This window comes from Aptenodytes patagonicus, chromosome 1, assembly GCF_965638725.1.
Source record: "Aptenodytes patagonicus chromosome 1, bAptPat1.pri.cur, whole genome shotgun sequence".
In the NCBI taxonomy this organism is placed as follows: domain Eukaryota; kingdom Metazoa; phylum Chordata; class Aves; order Sphenisciformes; family Spheniscidae; genus Aptenodytes; species Aptenodytes patagonicus.
In genome coordinates, this window is record NC_134949.1 from 54,514,854 (window position 1) to 54,533,708 (window position 18,855).

Genomic DNA, 18,855 nt, shown 5'->3' on the forward strand with positions numbered 1-18,855 from the left:
AATGTGGATAGACTTTCTACTTACGACTTGGAAAAGCAAGGCTTCACGCTTCTGTACAGTCCCTGCACACTATCAGGAGAACAGCAGAGCTGCTTATGTCAGACCGAGCAAGTGCTAATTCGCTTACTGTCAGAAATACTCTTCTGAAGCTGAAACAATTAGAGCTTAGGCACAGGACCCACCACCTGCAGCCATACAGACTGTGCCCATCAGTAGAGTGACTGCAGTCGCTCTTTGACCAATGGGAGGTAAAATGCGTTGGTTGAAACCTTGGTGAAGGAACAAACACATTTTATTTCACATTAGAAATGGGGTAATGATGTGTATTTCTAGTTGATCAGCATAGCCCAGCAATGTGCCATGTGTCTGTGTTTAGATATCTTGACTGGTTTTTAGTTCTTCACACAAGTGAGCCCATAGATTTAGTTATGTGGGAAGTGTTAAATGCATGCAGAAATATTTGGAGGAAGTGTGTCTGGAGATCTGCTTGGGGAGCTGTGATTTTATTTTATTTTTTACCTGGTGATCAGGAGGAGATCTAAAAGAGCTGAATACCAAGCATCCCCACTAGACAGACATTACTACTTCTGGCTCTTGTTGCTTTGAGTAAAGTATGCTTTAGATGCATGTTCAGCATGAATGCTAACAACAACTGAATTTCTATATTTTGGGCAGCATGAAAATATGGTAACAGCCTCGGTTGAAGTTGTTGGAGCTGTCTGCCGTCATCTCTCGTGGTCAGCCTACTTGTACCACTTAAAGCATTTCATCCATGTCCTGCAAACAGGACAGATCAGTCCAAAGCTGGGAGTCAGGTAGGTGCTGTGAACAATGCTGCTCTAGGTTTCTCTGAAGACTGCTAAGGCAAAATTCAGTGTCTTAAGGAGCATCACATGGATTTTAGCCTCTTCCCTGGGATGAGAGATTGCCCACTTTGAGGTGGGCTTATGCAAGTGAAAGTAGGTGTGGTCTTGCAGTTTGATGTGACTGAGCTATGAAGCATTAACAGATCATTGCTTTCTCATGCTGTGTCTCACTGAGTGCATGCCAACATTAGCAGCTTCTGCTCCTGTCAGGCTGTCCCTGCTCCTGGGACACCTCCACTGCTCCAGTACCACTGTCTGTGAGGTTTCACAGTGAGCTAGGTCACTGAATGTTTCTAGCTGAAAAGCAACCAGGTTTTATTTCCTGGGTTGTTATTTCAGGATAAACCTCCTTAAGCCGCACTGTCACTGAGTCTGGAATTTTTTAAAAAGCTCTTTTAAGGTTTTCCATTGTGTTGGGCTATGCAGCTTCTCCTTTTTGGGTGGAGAGCTGATCTCTCTTTGTGTTTTCCTTCCGCAGCTTGTTGGAGACAGTGCTGGAAGCCTTTCACTTTGACCACAAAACACTTGAAAAGCAGCTTGTGACCATTGAGAACCAAGGTGACCTTTCTGCTCCTGACTGTAGAAACACTACCTCTAATTGTTCAAAGTGCAGCTAATCTAAATTTTGTGTTTTACTTTTGAGGTCAGCTATTCCCAGCTTTTTAAAGTGTGCATATTGGAAAACTAGTTTTGACTTACCTCCTCAGGAGCAATGCAGACTGTCCTCCTGTGTGTTGACACAGTGAGGAGAGGTGGGAGGAACCATCTCCACATTACCTCTCCATCCCAGGCCTCCATAAGCCAAAACAGCCCAGGCTGGGTTTATGCAAATCTGGGGGTTCACCAAGGTCTGCACCCACCCATGTGGCTGCTGCTATATATCATAGAATCATAGAATCATTGAGGTTGGAAAAGACCTCTAAGATCATCGAGTCCAACCGTCAACCCAACACCACCATGCCCACTAAACCATGTCCCTAAGCGCCTCATCTACACGTCTTTTAAATACCTCCAGGGATGGGGACTCCACCACTTCCCTGGGCAGCCTGTTCCAATGTTTCACCACTCTTTCAGTAAAGAAATTTTTCCTTACATCCAATCTAAACCTCCCCTGCCGCAACTTGAGGCCATTTCCTCTTGTCCTATCGCTTGTTACTTCGGAGAAAAGACCAACACCCACCTCGCTACAACCTCCTTTCAGGTAGTTGTAGAGAGCGATGAGGTCTCCCCTCAGCCTCCTTTTCTCCAGGCTAAACAGTCCCAGTTCCCTCAGCCGCTCCTCATAAGAGCTTATGAGCTTTTTGTCCTTGATGTTGGCTGCTCTTACTGTTATCCGCAGCCTAACATACAGGGTGCTGTATGTCCTGGCTTTGCTTCCCCCACTATTTCATGGGAAGAAGTGATCTTTGGCTTCTTCACCATTGTGGTTACCTATGTTGTAGCCTTTGGGAAATTCTGAGGAAGGAGGAGGATATCTCACAGCTGTGCTTGTCAGTACCTCTTGCCTTGTGAAATTCTCAAATGTAAGTGAATGGCACTTCCCTAAGGTTCAAGCACATTGACTTTGCTAAGCTGTCTGTGGAGTTTAGCTGAAAGGCAACATAGTCTTTGCTGTAAGCCTAGCCCTGAGGGGTGATAATCAGAAACCGGCATGCCAGAGCTTCTCTACCCAGTAAAACAACTCTGATGCTTAGTGATTGTTTGCTGTCGCTGATGATAGGTAGGAGTTTTGTCCAGACCAAAGCCATCACAAGAGTCTCTTTTAAGGGTGTTGTGGTTTAACCTCAGCCGGCAACTAAGCACCACACAGCCGCTCGCTCACTCCCCCCCCCGTGGGATGGGGAGAGAATTGGAAGGGTAAAAGTGAGAAAACTCGTGGGTTGAGATAAAGACAGTTTAATAGGTAAAGCAAAAGCTGCGCATGCAAGCAAAGCAAAACAAGGAATTCATTCGCTACTTCCCATCGGCAGGCAGGTGTTCAGCCATCTCCAGGAAAGTAGGGCTCTGTCACGTATAAAGGTTACTTGGGAAGACAAACGCCATCACTCTGAACGTCCCCCCCCTTCCTTCTTCTTCCCCCAGCTTTATATGCTGAGCACGATGTCACATGGTATGGAATATCCCTTTGGCCAGTTGGGGTCAGCTGTCCTGGCTGTGTCCCCTCCCAGCTTCTTGTGCACCTCCAGCCTTCTCAGTCGGTAGAGCATGAGAAGCTGAAAAGTCCTTGACTAGTGTAAGCACTACCTAGCAACAACTAAAACATCGGTGTGTTATCAGCATTGTTCTCACCCTAAATCCAAAACACAGCACTGTACCAGCTACTAGGAAGGAAATTAACTCTATCCCTGCTGAAACCAGGACAAAGGGCTCAATTTTTGTGGCTTCTTGTATTTACCCATGCTTTTGACAATTACTTGACAGAAACTACTGCCTTGGACCTTGAGCCAGTGGTGGAGGGTGAAGAAGCCATGGAGCTGGAGCAGAGTGAAGGGGAAGAGGAGGTGGTTAAGGAAGAGAAAGGGAAGAATCTCCCTGAGGAGCCAGCAGAAGCTGAGCAAGCAGCTGAGACATCTGAAGATGCTGAGCAAGTGACCAAACCTGTTTGTTTCTTACCCCGAAATAAAGACGAGCTGGAGTGTCTGATCAAACATATTCAAGATACAGTTACAGTCAACATCTTGCCTAAATTGCACAGATGTATTGTTGCAAAGGTGAGGAGTTGGCATTGGAAAGGTGTTGTGCAGGCCTCTGCTGCTACTATAAAGGTTGGGGTGCTACTTCAAAGAGCCCAGTGGAAATGCAGCACACAAAAAAAATATAGGTGCAGCTGGAGGGAGACCACCTGAAAGCACAAAAGAGGCTTCATCCCCTTTAGTGTGTCATGGAGATTACTGACAGACCCTCTGGTCAGTGTGGGTGTGGTGTCTTCACTTCCCTGCTGAGAACTGGCTTGAACCACACAAGTGAAACGATTCACTTCGTGCAGCCTGTTGAAAAGTTCTCAGCCACTTGCTAGCACCTAACTTAACTTCTGTATTGAAAACACAGGGATTCATCTCACCTGTCCTTTAGCTGTCTGGGTTTTTCCTGTAGTCAGCAGAGGACAGCAACTTGCTTTGTTGGCCTCTTCTAGGATTTGTTGAGAAAAAGCAGGATTTGTTTATGTATGTTAAAAGTGCATTGTGTCTTGCTCTGTCTTAAAAAGGTTAAAAGAGACGAGGAACACAAGCTTGTGAAATCCAACGTTGTGAATGATGACGAGGTAGTTCGTGTTCCATTAGCTTTTGCAATGGTCAGGATGATGCAGTGTCTTCCCCAAGAAGTGATGGAAGCCAACCTGCCAAGGTAAATCCTGTTGGAGCTCCTTAAATGCTGTTCATTGTTCTGGGAATGAGTGCAGGCACCTTTCTCAAGCTGTGGTTACATACAAGGCTAAATCCAAGAGGGGCATCCTAACAGTCCTTAAATACTTTTTTTGGAAACTCATTCTCCTAGCGACGTTCCCCTCTGTCAGCTTTTGACTTCTGTAAAGCTAAGTTTGAAAGGAACTTGGTAAATCCTTAAATAAGAGCAGAGCTGTGAAGCAGGGTGCAGAAGCAGGGGTGGCAGAGCTGGGGAGAGAATAGTGTATAGAAAAAAAGGAAAATCTGTAAAATGTCTTGAAGGACAGTAGGTGTGTATATGACTATGACTAAGCCTTTCTGTGGCGCTGGCTTTGAGTATAGCTCTGGTTGTAAAACAGCCCTGAAAAGCAGCCTCCTTAGCTAGCAGTGTAACTAGTTCTGCTCTGTTTGGGGGTGAGCTAAGCTGTCTATCTCCGTTTCCAGCATCCTGCTGAAAGTCTGCACATTTCTGAGGAACAGATTTCAGGAAATCCGAGACATTGCCCGTAACACCCTCACTAAAATCATGGAAGTGTTGGGAGTGGAATACCTTCTGTACATCTTAAAAGAGATGCAGTCCACTCTCATCCATGGGTACCAGGTAATGCTCAAATTCTTCCTCTTCTGCTCTCTGTAGGTTTTTTCTAATGTGTTAGGAGGAGAATCCAAAGAGAAGTTGTTACTGAAATTATTTTGCACTGGTAGAATAGCTTGGCATGATATAACTAAATACTATTGCTAGTGCCTACATTAGTCTTTATTATGCCAAGTGTCAAATGAGGGTCTGTACCCAAAGAACTTAAGAGTCTAAGCAGGGAAGAAGAGAGGATCTCCATCTTCCCAGTGAAGAGTTGAGGTTTGGAGGTGAAGGATGAATTTCTGGTTCCAGTAAAATTAGTGGGAATCTTTCCAGTAAGTTCATTAGGGCCAAGCATTATCTGAGGTGAGTTGCCACCAAGACTGCACAGACAGTATGTGGTGATGCTAATTGAAGTCTTGCTTCCTAGATCAAGAGCCAAGGCTCTGACTAGTAATTCGTCTTTCCTCTTTCCACAGCGGCAAACCCAAAGGTTAAGAATAATTTTCTATGTGAATTACCACAGTGGAATAGCATGAGCTTCTGACTGCTTTAACAGTGAAAGTGCCAATTAGCACAGCCTAAAAATACCAGTAAGAGCACTGGGGAAAGAGGAGATTCCGGCCCTCCTGCCAGTGTGCGGAGGGACAGGGGTCCTCTTCCTGCTTGCTGGTACATGGATTCTCGTCCTCCGAGTGATTTTTTTTTTTTTTTTTTTTTTTTCTTTTTCTCCTTCCCTATAATGAGAGCTCAAGTGCAGTGTGTGAGTTGTGATGTCTCTGCTATGGGAGTCTCCCCATCCAGTATTATTAAAGAGGTCTATGCAAGGGGTTGGAAACATGATCTGTTCTCTTTTTCTCTAGCTCCATGTGCTGACTTTCACTGTGAACCTGTTACTGAAGGGCCTTACTACCAGGCTCAGTGCTGGTGATTTGGACCCCTGCTTAGATATCCTGATTGAGGTAAAAGCTATTCAAGGTTGAAGGAAAGAGCATCATGAAGCGCCTGGGGCAGGCTCTGGGAGAAAGTTTTGTGTAGATTATCTCGGACTTGGTGGCAAACAGGGATGATTGTGTGTGTGTACTGCAAAGCGGGGAGACTGTTTTCTACTGAGGCATCAGCAGACCCCTTGTAGAGTAGCAAAGTATCTCTGGGACTGTATCCTGAGCCCTGCATCCTGAAAGGGAATGGATTTAAGATTAAGATACCTAACTATGTTTCCCTGTACACTAAATGGCTAAGCAAGTCAACAGACCTCTAGTCAATGCGGTCCAGGGAGCCCAGGAGCTCAGCTGGCCACCCAGATGGAGTATATTTGGATGTCTTGGTCTGACTGCAGTCCCACTCCTTGTATCACAACACCACAGAGGGGTGTGAGAACAGCTTCATCATCTGGGGTGCTCAAACTGGGGTGTTTTATGTTGACAAAGGAAAGGTAGACATGATTTGTGGGAAACCTGGAGAATTGTTTTTTCTGTGAGTGAGGAAAAATAGTGTTGTTCTGCTGCTACTGGAGGAATCTGGCTCTGCTTTTCTGCCTCCCTCATTCACTTCTCTTGCCTGATTTCCAAAGATCTTCAACCAAGAGTTGTTTGGGAATGTAGCTGAAGAGAAGGAAGTGAAGGGAATTGTCTCCAAGGTCATGGAAGCACGCAAGAACAAGAGTTACGATTCCTATGAAATTCTTGGAAAGTTCATAGGAAAGGGCCAGGTGATGAAACTTATTCTGCCACTGAAAGAGGTAAGAAAAGTCAGCCAGAGTCTTTCTTAACTCTGGGCACTCTCGGTTCTGTATGGTCTAAAAGAAACTCTAGAGCCTTCAGGTGGCTACTGTGACGTTTCCTATATAATCCCACTTTGGCTTCCCATTTTTCGTTTGGAAGGCAGTATGCACCCAGCTCATAAAATGAGACTTTGCTATTGACAGTCCAGGGCAGGAAATGGTGTTCTGAGAAGTTTCCTCCTGCTAGAGAGGAAACATCCCACTATGAGTTCTCCATGCCCTCTCCCTCTGCCAACTCTTGTTAATACCATTTACTCTGGAGCTCCAAAGTCCTGCAAGGCTGCTCTGTGGTTTGATCTTTTGTGCATGAAGGAAATGTCACCAAAATGTGTTCAGGCTCTGTCCATGTGCAATAATTGCTTTTTCAGAGATGCATCTTTTTTGAGTAGAGTGCAAGCTCATGCAGAAATGGAGCCCTGGTTTGCTTATGAGCTCTGGAGTGTCCTGGTGGTGATAGGTGAACTGGCTGGAGTCTGAGAAGAGGCTGGAGAGAAAGGGAGGGATGTTGGGGCAGAGCTGAGGCGATGGGATGCCGTCCATGTAGAGAGCTGGGGACTTAAGGCAGCAGGTGATGAGGGAGGAATTTGTCTGGCTTTTCCCATTATTTCTGAATACAGGTGGCAGATCATTGCCGTCATGTTGCCCTCCTGACTCTCATGGTTGTGCCTTTGCAGATTCTGGAGAGCACCACAAGCTTGAAGATAGTCCGGAAGGTGCATGAGGCGCTGCGTCACATCATGGCAGGGCTGATCTTCAATTCAGACATGAATGCAGAATCCCTCCTCCTCCTCAGTCATGGTCTCATCAGTGAAAACTTGCCTCTGCTCACTGAGAAGGCCAAGTGAGTTCCGAGATGTTATCCAGATGGTCTGTTAACGGTTGGGAGGTTTGCTTGCAGAAATGGCAGCTCTCAAATCTAACCGATCAAATGTATGAGGGATTTCCTTGCTTTCATTTGCCTTTTGTTTTCAATGTAAATGAATTATTTGGGCAGTCAGAGGGCAAGGAGAAAGCTTGGAAATGGGAGTGAGCACTTGCTGAACTCACGGGAGTCTACTCTTGCAAGTGCTCAGGGCCTTCAGTAAGGCTTTTTCACCATCTGGTAAGCTGGTATATGCATTTGGGTGTTTGGATGAAGGGACGAGGGGCAGTGTTTAGAAGCGAGCTACAAACTGCCATGTAAGAGATGTTTGGGGTCCTGGACATTTTCATGGGGTCAGGAACAAGAGAAGCTGTGGGCTGTCACTTTATCACTTTGGTGCTGGTGCAGAAGTCAGGGAGAACCATCAGATTTCCTCTCCATCTGGTGGTGTCACTGCTGAGAGCTGGGTCTGGGTGTCTTGCATTTCCTATGTAATGTAGGCTGGCTTGCTCTAGGATCTGACAGCTGTTTGCAGACTTCTTGGAGCAGTTTTTATAAGCCATCAGAAATTGAAGTAAATATCAGTAAATGAAGTGCAGTGGGCAGTGGCGGGAGGTATATTTGCTTGAAGGAACTACCAAAGTTTGTCCACTATGAAGAAAAAAGTGGGGATGTTATGCAAATCAGTGTGCATTTGTTATCTCTGTAATAGTGATATCGTTCTCAAGTCTGAGAGTCCTGTCTGTCATGCTGCTCTCAAGTTTATTTCATTGTGTTCTGGCTGGTTTTGCTTGCTATGTGGGTAGCAGCTGAGCACAGTCCAGCTCTCTTCACTCCCAACAGCGAGCTTCTTGTGTAGAGGGTTGAAATCTGAATATTCTCCTTTGCCATACATTGCTTTTCAGAAAAAAAGTTGCCCCTCCTCCAGATCCTCGGCTGCAACCAGAGAGCTGCCTGCTGCTCCAACCCACTCCCACAAGAGGAGGGCAGAAAGCACGTGTCAGCAGCAGGACTAACACGTATATCTTGGTTGATTCAGGACTTCGGGTAAGTATCTCCTCAGATACAAAGCTTTGCAATCAAAATTTTTGTTAAAAGTATCCAAAGGAAGGTATTCTGGATATATTGTGTTAACAACACAGACACTAGCCTTAACTTTATTTTGCATGTGGTAACATGCAACGTGCCTCTTAGAGAGCTATAAAAAGTGCTCAGACTGTTGCAGGTATTTGAATGGGATATGGCATAAATTCTATTATAACCTGAGACAATGTGGGACCTTACTTATTTGAGTCCCAGCCTGACTTTGAGATTAATGTCCTGTGTTTTCTATGCCAGCTGCTGCACATGAGCCTGAAGAGGTCCAAAGTAAATTCTTCTGAGGAGCATGTTTTGGAAATGTTAGACCCTTTTGTTCAGCTGCTTATAGGCTGCCTGAAATCTATGGATGTCAAGGTACAGTTCTGAGCTGGAGTCTGTCTATTCTGTCTGTTCTACTAAGAAGGGTCCTGCCCACAAATGTCATCTTGCAGTTGATCTGCAAGAGAAGAAAAAACCATCCAGTTTTCAAACCTGATTTCATAGGTGTGCAGGTTAAGTTGTTTTGAGGACATGATATCCCAAGGGGGAGGAAGGATTGTGGCTGATAGAGGACTGAATGCTCTGCCCCTAGTGCTGCAGGTTCAAGTATAGACAAGTTCTCCTGGAGCATGTTCGTACAAGGACTTTGCAGACTCCGTAGACTATCTATGACGAGGTTCATGAGGCCCTGTGGCTGCTGATGTTGTCACAACTGTGGTTTCTTTTGACCCAACTCTGATGTCTTTATTCCCAGCACCACAGACAGCATCCTTTTAGGGCAGCTTTGGGTTTGAGTGAGCTTAAGAGGGAGTCTGTTAAACCTTGAGTTTCCCTGGAATGGAATGCATGCCTCATATGCTATCAGATACCTGGAGCAGAGCTTTCAGGTGACCTGGGTTTTTGGCAGAGCAACTTCTATGCCTTGAAGGCATCTCTGCCTCAGAAAGAGTTCCTGGCATCTGCTGAATCAGCACGGTATTAATGTCTTTACCTAGTAAAATCAAAGTTAGAGAATTAGGGAGTGGTAGATAGTGTTTTTAGAACTGAGAAACCCTTTGTATTACATATGAATGGTTTGAAAGGGGTTGATTTTGTTAGCTAATTGCCTTTTACCACAGTTGCAGATAGCCTGACCGTGTCTGTAACAGAGTGAGAAAAGTGTTCTGTCGGTGTCATTGTACCCACCTGCTGTCCTTTGGCTCTTTCTTACAGGTGATAACTGGTGCTCTGCAGTCCTTGGTATGGATTTTAAAGTTCCCTTTGCCTTCTGTCGGTACGAACCTGGAGCCACTGATCAAGCAGCTTTTCCTCTTGCTGAAAGAATTTGCCAAGACAGGAATAGCCAAAGGCCAGAATTTCCACCTGGTTGTGAGCTGTTTCAAAGTAAGTCAGACCCAGCTCTGCTCTTTTCTACTTTACGATTAACTTTGTAGAATGAGACTCTTCCAACTGCAGATCCCTCCTGCAGCTGTCCCTGGAGAGGTAGTCTGGAGATCACAAGGTAGTGAGGGAAATGTGATCTTGCTGATTCCTTCCCAAGTGAAAACTTAGAGAAAGTTACCCCCAAAAAATGCACAGCTAGGATCTGAAGAAGTGTTTTTATAGAAGCATATTTGCCTTCTTTCTTCCTTATAATAGAATCTTGTTACCACCCTGTCTTTTGAGAGGCATCAGTTTTGTACTTGAATAGCTTGCTTTTAACATGATTAACTGGAGTAAACCCTTGCAGCTGAAGTGAGACAAGGGAAGGAGGCAATTAATAGTAGTAATAACTACTCTTACGGTGTGCAGTGTCTTCATGTAGATGTCTTCTAAATGCGTTGCTGAATTAATTACAGCTTTATGATCATAAGGGAAAGTTAAGAGTAATTCATGCTGAATGCCAGTGCCAGAATAATTTTCCCCTCTTCCTGGCTGTGTTCCTGCATCATGGTTCGTGTCTGTGAGCATCCCCATTCATTTCAAGGATTAGTCTGAATTCGTGTATTTGTTTGTGTTTGGTTTTTGTCTCAGAATTGCCAGCTGAAAGCAAAGTGTGATGAGAACAGTGTTAGCTGCATGTTTCAGAGTAGCAGTTTGTCTTTTCAAACCTAAGTGTTATAAACAGTCAGGCTTTGGTGTGGACTTATGTTTTATGGCACTGCATGTGTATTGACAATGCGCAATTTGATTTTGTAGTGTGTAACAATACTTGTGAAGAATGCAAAGAGTCAGATAACAAGCAAACAGCTCCAAGTGTTGCTTGGCTTTGCTGAAGAAGACATTTATGATTCATCACGCCAAGCCACTGCCTTTGGCCTTCTCAAGGTATTTCTTCTGTGCAGCAGGTGTATGGGTTCTGTGAGCCACTGGAATGGCAGTGATTCTGCCTCTTGGTGAAAGGCTGTGTGATCTCACATCAGGAACAGGCCAAAGAATGCTGTTAAGGCACTCTGTTGGGGGAGGGGTGGGGAAAGCAGCAAAGCTTTCCTGTTTGACTTGTAGTCACTCTTTAAAATTGTTTAGGAGGCTGTTTTATACACATGCATATGAGGATGTATTTGTGTCTGAGGATGTTTTTGCTAAAGAATCAACATCCCTAATCATTAGACCAGGTATTCTGTGTCCTCCAAAAGAAACAGATATGGATTTGTAAGCCACCTTTTTTTTTTTTCCTTTGTTTTTTTTTTAAGTTGCTCTGGCTATGTTTGAAGATGTGAAAAGTCAGTGTTAATGTACCACCTGAGACCAGTGTAGTCCCAGGTTATAGTACTGCATCTCACACTGTGCAAGCAAAATGACATGACTCCAGTTGTGCTTTCACATTTTTAGGCTATTTTATCCAGGAAGCTGATTGTCCCTGAAATTGATGATGTGCTGCAGAAAGTTGCCCAACTGGCCATCACGGGTCAGAGTGAGCCGGTGCGAGTCCAGTGCAGGCAGGTTGGTAGAATGGGAAGTCTCTCATCTAACAAGCTAGAGGGCTTAGTGTGGCCGTCCCAGCTCTCACAGACATTGCCTTAGCCCTGCTGAACCCCTAACCCCATTTCTTCTTACTAATCCTTGTTCCCTTAGTTATCTGACTGGCTTTAGTTCTTTGCAGACTGCTTGCCTATAGAGAGGCTGCTTGCCATGGCATACCTTCAGAGAGCTGCTCAGCAGCAGTGACATAGTCCCTCCTTTGGAGGCTTTTAGGCCTATGTAACTAAGAGCTTTGCCCTATTCTGAATCCCAGCAGAAGAGAATTTGCCACAAATCCATGATTCCTTCCCACGACTTCCTCCTTCTTTCTGAGCTAAAAGCAACCAAAAAACAGAATTGGTTGCTTCATTTCAAGCATTGGGATACAGATGCAGCAGAAGCTGTGCATAGCCAAATTTTGCATTTCCATAGTTACAGGATGAATTCTGAAGGATGCAGAATCTCTGTTAACAGAAGCCTGCACAATTCAGAGTAATACTCCAAAGACTGATCTGGCAGTTGTCAAACGCCTGCAGATCCTGTTCCAGGCACGGAGCTTGAGAGCAGTTGTTGGCCCCTTGTGTAACAGGAACTTACACACACAGGAGAAAGGGATGATTCCCATAAATTTGCTGCTCCATCCCACCATTTTCTTCACAACCTTTTTACAAGCTTTGCCGAGTGTTTCTTGTAACTTATCTCTGTGTTGTTTTTTGTTTTTCCTTTCCAGATTTACTTAAAATATATTCTGGACTACCCCCTTGGTGACAAGCTGAAACCAAATTTGGATTTCATGCTCGCACAACTGGAGTGAGTTTATATTCCCAACATTTCTGTCAGAACAGAACCTTGTTGCTTAAATATGACTTTAGTGGCCACCTAAAGGGCTGTTTGTGAGGAGGGGAGGGTGTGGCTGAAGTCTTGATTTTCCTACCTCTAAAACACTTCCCTTTTTCAGAGATGGACTGTTTGATAAAGCAAACCCTTTTTCTCTTCCCCATTTCACAGTTGTTTATCTCTCTGTAAGCAAAGGTTCTGTTGTTTGCCTAGCTGTTAACCAGCTCCACTGGTTGTGAACCAGGTGAACTGGAAAATCCAGAAAGAATAAGGGAAGGTGCATTTATGTGACTGCTGTACCATGGCAATGGTCTCAACTGCAGTTGCAGGCACAGTTGAGATCAACTGCACCAATTCAGGAGGAGCAGTGTGCCTGAAATCTCCTTCTGAGCATGACCCTCCCTTGCTCAAGGTGACAGTAGTTTACCATGTCCCCCAGCACCGTAGTACAAGTGCGGCTGTGCTGACTTAAGTTGGCTGGAGCCCTTTTTCGCCTGTTTGTCTCTCTGTGCCCATTCACTGGGAGATGGAGCCAACGAGCCTGTTGCTTCTCTTCTCCTAAGTATCAGACCAGGTCTGGTAGCTGTTGTAGAAAGATTCCTGTCAGCGTGTATTTCTGGCATTGGCCATTCTTGTAAATTGTTAGCAACATTCTAGAGTATTAACGCAGCCCTAACCGTTAATCATTTCCTCACAGGTACGAGTATGAAACTGGAAGGGAATCTGCACTGGAGATGATTGCGTACCTTCTTGACATGTTCCCACAGGTAACAAGCACCCCTTGGTGTTCCAAGAATCAAGCAGTTACTGCGGGTTGCAGTAACAGCATTTTCAAAGCAGTTTATTTTGGGAGCACTTGGTAGTTCCTATTATCTCTTATCATGAGCAGAACATTCTCTTATCTCCAAAGAACCTGGCTTTGCTCCAGAAGAGAAATGGCATGCTGGAAAGTCTGCAGTACTTCTTTATCTGATGTGCTCAGTCTGCAAGTAAAATAAAGCTCTGTCAGCTGGAGTTTGGATAAACTTGATGGTGATTTATGCCAGGAAGAAACACAACCAGTTTAGGAAATGGGGTATGAATAGAAAGTGAAGTCTAGAGTTTGCTCATTGTGGGGTTTTTTCAACATTCATGAGGGACGTTGTGGACTGAACTTTGTGATGTACCATACCTGTTTTGTTGGCCTGACTGGAGAGGGAGGGCTTCTCAGTGGGGTGGATCAAAATGAAAGCTAAAAAATAACCAGGCATCTATGCAGGGTAACATATGCAAAATGCTAAGCTGCATTAAAGCTCGGCAGCTGGAGCTTGGCTGAGCATTCAGGAGACTGAGAAAGTGCAGTCAAGCAAGAATTTGGGAGGAAGGAAAAGAAATTCTGCACAGTAAGCTGTGCTTCACCACCACCTGATTAGATTTAGTATCTCAACTTGGTTCCTGGCAAGTCTGTAAAGTAGCAAAGAGCTGCTATCTCTGAGAAAAGGACCTTTGGGCTGATTGCTGCAGTGCTGAGGGACTTAAGGCTGTTTCAGTGAGAGTTGGGCATGAAAATGCCCTTTAAGGTTTGACAGTCGTGTTGCTGTCCCAAGGACATGTTAGCAAGTCAGAGTCGGAGCAGGGCTGGGGCTGCTGTACACTCCCTGTGTGCTCCAACAACTGGATCATCCCGTCCTTTCAGTTCATTTGCCTTGACGTGAACCCCACTCAGGGCTGACGTTGTTCCTATATGCTGTGCAACAAATACCCGTCTTTTCCCCTTTAAATGCCAGAAGATCCTTGGGGATGTGTGGTTGACTAATGGTTGTTTCTTTCTAGGATCTCCTCCACAAATACTGCGGGCTGTTTTTTCTCTCTCTTTGTATGATGATGATAAATGATGACTCTTCCAAATGCAAGAAGATGGCAGCTTTGACGTGTAAATCTCTCCTCAGTAAGATAAACAATGAAAAGCAAGATCTGATGTTTTCGCTGGTCACAGAGTGGTTTCACAGCAAGAAGGTATTCTTTGGTCTTTTCACTTACCAGGTCTGGACTCTGTTTGGGGGCTGAGTAAGATTAAGGCAAGCGAGAGATTGCTAATACCAGGTCTGGTGGATTGGTGGGTTCAGTTATGCCTGACTTAGTAGTTTTAGGAAAGGAGTATGGGCAAGAATCGGCTTAGAATAAAAGCTCTTTAAAGCTGTGCTCAGCACCATAGCTCTTGCTAGTAAGAAGAGGAAGAAATGATACAGCTTCATATAGCTGCACAAATGTAGGGAACTGCTGCTGCTGTAGGTCAGCCTAAAGGCTTCCCAGCTGCGTTGCGCTGCTTTCTAACAGTTCCTCTTTTGGGTCAGGTATTTCACCAAGTGTAGTCTTTGCTCAGGTTAAAGGTTTGAGCAAATTCCTTAAAACTTCTGATCTCAGTAATTGGCTTTTCGTGCTGTCTTTAGCTTAGATTTGCTTCAGTCTGTTGCCAGCAGCTGGAGGGTGGCAAACCTAGTCTTGCAGGCCTCACATTTTGATCTAGGTGCCTGGATGTTTAGCTATTCTCAAACAGGACTCATGTTCTGTCCCTCTGCCCTACTGGAGTAAGTGTTCTTCAACACTTCATCTTTTTCATCTCTAATATGTTCAGTTCTGGTTTACAGCTGTGAGCTGCCTGTTGCATTGTGAAGAATCAAAGAGTGCAAAGTAGCCCCCAGAGCTTTGTAGCTGGGAACCAGGCTGGAAAAGGCCTTTCGGCATTCAGTTTTAGGGTGTGTTTCCAGGGATAACTTGTGCTGCCAGGCGCTTTTGTCCCCAGCTGGCAGCATCTCCTTTTTCAATAGTACTCTGAAAACCAGCTTCTCTTAAGATGCTGTTGCTATAGGCAAGAGTAGGAATTGCTGCCAGCTCCTGCACATGGGAGCTGCAGGATTTGATTATCAAGAAGTAACAAGGGGTGTTCTTTCTGTTGGCAGAGGTCACACAGGAGGTTGGCTGCCCAGGCATGCGGTTTGTTTGTTGAAGTGGAGGGAGTAATGTTTGAACGGCGGCTTGAAGCTGTCCTCACCTTGATTGAAAAAGAAATCAACCCAATTAAATTTGAAGACGTAAGTAATTTTTCCCATGTGTGAGACTTGGGGAAAGAGAATTAAGAAAATGGAAAAAGGGAAGAAGTGTAGGAGAGATTTAACTGTTGGACCTACTGTTTGAGACTGAGGAAAGACACGAAACACATACATTTGTTCTGAAGGGGACCTCAGTGACCTAGAACCATATTTTTGTAAGCCCAAATTTGATGTCACGTTACAGTGCAAGGGGCAAAGGAACTTTGCAAAGCCACCTGGCCTGAGCCTGCAGCCATACTGTGTAACCAGCAGATACGTTGCTCCTTGCCCCAGCCTCTATCAAGATCTCTGTGGGTGGAACGGGGGGTTCTTGAGGCAGCCCTCGAGTCTCAGGCTTTTGGATTTTACCTGTATGACTTGGTGGGTTGACAGCATGTAGCAGTACATATGTCAAGGTAGCTTTCCCTGCTTCTGGTCTTTCCTGTGGTGGCAGGAGAGGAGGGACTTCTGTTTCTTTGTTTAAAGTGGAGTTATAAAAACCACCATCAGAGAGAATGGCAGGGTGCACGGGTAGCACTGGGATGGGTTAAAATCTGTTTAGTTGGAAAACAGCCTGACGATCACACTGACAACATCCGTTTAACTTGGAAATGTGTCTGCTAGCTGCGGAGATTTGTGTAAGCGTGGAAGGTCAGAAGTGCATTGCTTGTGACTGTCTTCAAAGGAGTTCCCTTCCTGTACTTCAGACCACGGTTTTGTTTTACGGAAAATCTCTTTAGTGCATGTGATTAACTCAGAATAACAAGGCTGCCTCAAATTCTGCTTGGCATGTGATAATCCAAAGGGATCCCAGTCACTGCGCCTGGGGAGTGGCCACGTATGTTACTAATGTGCAAGGGCAACATGCTGAACAAGAGAGAAGAGCCTCAGGATATGTAAATTGACAAGAGATGAAAATAAAATACCTGCAGTGAGGAGAAATTCAGTGTAATCATCCCCTGTGCTGCACCATGTAGGCGAAGCACTGACTAGTTACATCAAGCCAGCTGGTGATTGCAGGCAGGGTGAGGACCTGAAGGTGATTTAGTAAAACACCGTGCACACAGTGTTGTCATAACAACGTGGGGCTTCCCAGGTGACACAGGCAAATCTGAGCTCAACTTGGCTCTAACAATGAGAATCAAATGTGCACAAATACATATACAGACATAAGTGATATACATTGTGTGTGTAATTGCTTGCATTTAGAAACCTAAGAGTTTGTTACAGTAACATCTGTATAAAAAACCAAGAATGATTGTAGTAATAATCTCTCCTGCAGAGGATCAGTCTCCAGAGGAAATGCTTTAGGGGAGTTGCTTCTCTTCTGTTTATTTTGGGAATTGGGTACGAGTCAGTCTTCTGTTTATTTGCAGGGCTGATCTGAAATTTATCTAGTAGGGTAAATAAGCACTGTCTTCAGGTTCTCGTAAGCATCTTTCTTGACTTGCTGATTTTATTAGATAACTGAAGAGGAGGAGGAGAAGGCTGCAGATAGGCTGCTATTCAGCTTTCTTGTGCTGGTAACAAAGCTAATCACGGAGTGCCGCTTCATTCAGTTAACCAAGAACAGTGATGTTGTGAGCAATATCTGGGGTAAGTATCAAGAATTATTACGGCTGTGTTATGCAAGGAAGATTCTTTGTGTGCTGTGTGGTTTTTCACACCATAATAGAAACAACTGAACTTTGTCGTACAATGTTTGCATGCTGCAGAATGCTAATACGTGGCAGTTACCGGGCAGTGAAAGAGAAGATGTTAATGGAAAAGGTTACATGGTTGATGAAAACAACACGCCCTCTGTCTCAGTTGCTGGGATGTATTTTCTATTATCCTAGGAGCATAGAGTTGCAAACTATTGCATGTTTGACCATAATTGCATCCTCTTGGATGAAAACGTTCAGTTCTTCTGGGAAGATGATATTTTCTTGATGAGATCATACAAATCAGCCAGCAAGCGATGACACATGGTAATAGTGCTGTAAATACTCTGTGTCTGCCAGGTTGTTAAGGCCTGGAGGTTATTTGATTCAAGCAATTTCCCTACAAGCGAGATTGTACAATGTCAGGCTGGCTTATTACATTTTGTTGCCTTGTTTTTAATTCCTTCATTTGCTGCTATCAGAAGGCCTTGGGTCTGGCTGGTTAATGTCTTCGAAGAGTTCAGCCTGCCAGGTGCCTTTAGTGCGATACGAGATAACCCTTGTAAATCCTGGACTGCTTAGTGATGCACAGCTTGGACAGAGGCGAGACAAGAGGGCAACTCCATCTCTTCTCTGAAGCATCCTCAGCCTCCATCCAGGGGTTCAATCTGACCATCTGCAGCAGGGCCAGCTCATCCGAGTCTCACAGCAGCCAGTGCCCAGACATCATGGGCAGATGAGCTGTGGCACTGAGTCCCTGAGGGGACCATAGTTGCTGCAGAAACATAACTTGTCAGCCAGGATAGGAGCAAGTGTCTTTTTGTGCCGTACCCACTTTTCCTGCCCGGTTGCCATCACTTTCCAGCAATGGCTCCATCTTTGGATGTTTGGAAGTGCTGTGGGTACAATCAAGAACGCCTGGTCACCGTGGGGACATTTGGCTACCTGTAGCTTTTTGCCGCTCTCTGCTTTGGCTGGATAGAGTTGCTAGGAAGTCTTTGATTATGTTCTGAGCAGTTCATTTCCTTCACCTTTTTATTGTAGCATGTGCTGTGGTAATTCTTGGAGGGACCTCGTTCTTTTTCTGCTCTCACTGGACCAGCTCCTGTGCTGAAAGAGGTTTTCTTTCCCCCAGGTCATGTCCAGTCTCACCTGTGGTATCCTCACAGCTGGGTCTGGCTGACAGCTACTGAGATCTTTGGCTTGTTGTTTGCATCTTACAAGCCAGAAGATCTTGTCAACAAGTGGAGGGAAAGAAAGGCAGGAAAGAGGAAAAAGACGTCAGCAGAGCTGTCTGCATCCACAGTCTTCTTGACTGCTGAACTGGACAAAAAGGTAATGATGTCTGTACTACTCCTTCCCCCCTGCCCATGCCCATTCCCTGGCTGGGACATAAAAATAGTGTTATAGTTTGGCATGCACATTTCTCTTTTAGTTGCTTGTCAGCTGCCTAATCCTGATCACTTAAAGCATTTGAGGAGGTGTCTCTGCTGCTGGGAGGGGGCTTCTGTGGGATCTTATTCTCAGCAGCACAAAGATTCCCCTCTAGGCTGCAAGATGCAGGCAGAGGTTGTGCTGAGCCGATCCCTTGGTGTCCCGTGGGAACCACCTCTGGTGACTGCTGCTTTGAGTTTCTGCTACTGGCTCCCTTTCATGGAGTAATTCCCTTCTCCTTTTTCCTCTCCCCAGATGAAGGAACTTGTGTTTGCATTCTGCCATCAGCTGCAGTCCAAGTTCCTGGACCTGTCTCTGGGAGAGCAGGTAAGAGCAGGAGCAGGTCTGGGGCTGCAGGAGGGCACAGAGCACGCCCTGGCCC

The 18,855-nt window shown here is 45.1% G+C and overlaps 1 protein-coding gene across 1 annotated transcript in view; it reads left to right on the forward strand.

Annotated features, from left to right (window-relative positions):
* The window catches only part of UTP20 (UTP20 small subunit processome component), a 67,369-nt gene that overhangs the window by 43,803 nt on the left and 4,711 nt on the right, over positions 1 to 18,855 (forward strand). Inside the window, exons 39-58 of the mRNA XM_076335509.1 lie at positions 676 to 815; positions 1,345 to 1,424; positions 3,288 to 3,577; positions 4,072 to 4,211; positions 4,694 to 4,850; positions 5,690 to 5,788; positions 6,400 to 6,567; positions 7,284 to 7,450; positions 8,377 to 8,518; positions 8,810 to 8,926; positions 9,764 to 9,934; positions 10,730 to 10,858; positions 11,363 to 11,473; positions 12,222 to 12,301; positions 13,026 to 13,095; positions 14,141 to 14,323; positions 15,268 to 15,399; positions 16,860 to 16,992; positions 18,175 to 18,374; positions 18,729 to 18,800. Of these exons, the coding sequence (XP_076191624.1) occupies positions 676 to 815; positions 1,345 to 1,424; positions 3,288 to 3,577; positions 4,072 to 4,211; positions 4,694 to 4,850; positions 5,690 to 5,788; positions 6,400 to 6,567; positions 7,284 to 7,450; positions 8,377 to 8,518; positions 8,810 to 8,926; positions 9,764 to 9,934; positions 10,730 to 10,858; positions 11,363 to 11,473; positions 12,222 to 12,301; positions 13,026 to 13,095; positions 14,141 to 14,323; positions 15,268 to 15,399; positions 16,860 to 16,992; positions 18,175 to 18,374; positions 18,729 to 18,800 (2,781 nt within the window). The remainder of the gene's footprint in view (positions 1 to 675; positions 816 to 1,344; positions 1,425 to 3,287; positions 3,578 to 4,071; positions 4,212 to 4,693; positions 4,851 to 5,689; positions 5,789 to 6,399; positions 6,568 to 7,283; positions 7,451 to 8,376; positions 8,519 to 8,809; positions 8,927 to 9,763; positions 9,935 to 10,729; positions 10,859 to 11,362; positions 11,474 to 12,221; positions 12,302 to 13,025; positions 13,096 to 14,140; positions 14,324 to 15,267; positions 15,400 to 16,859; positions 16,993 to 18,174; positions 18,375 to 18,728; positions 18,801 to 18,855) is intronic.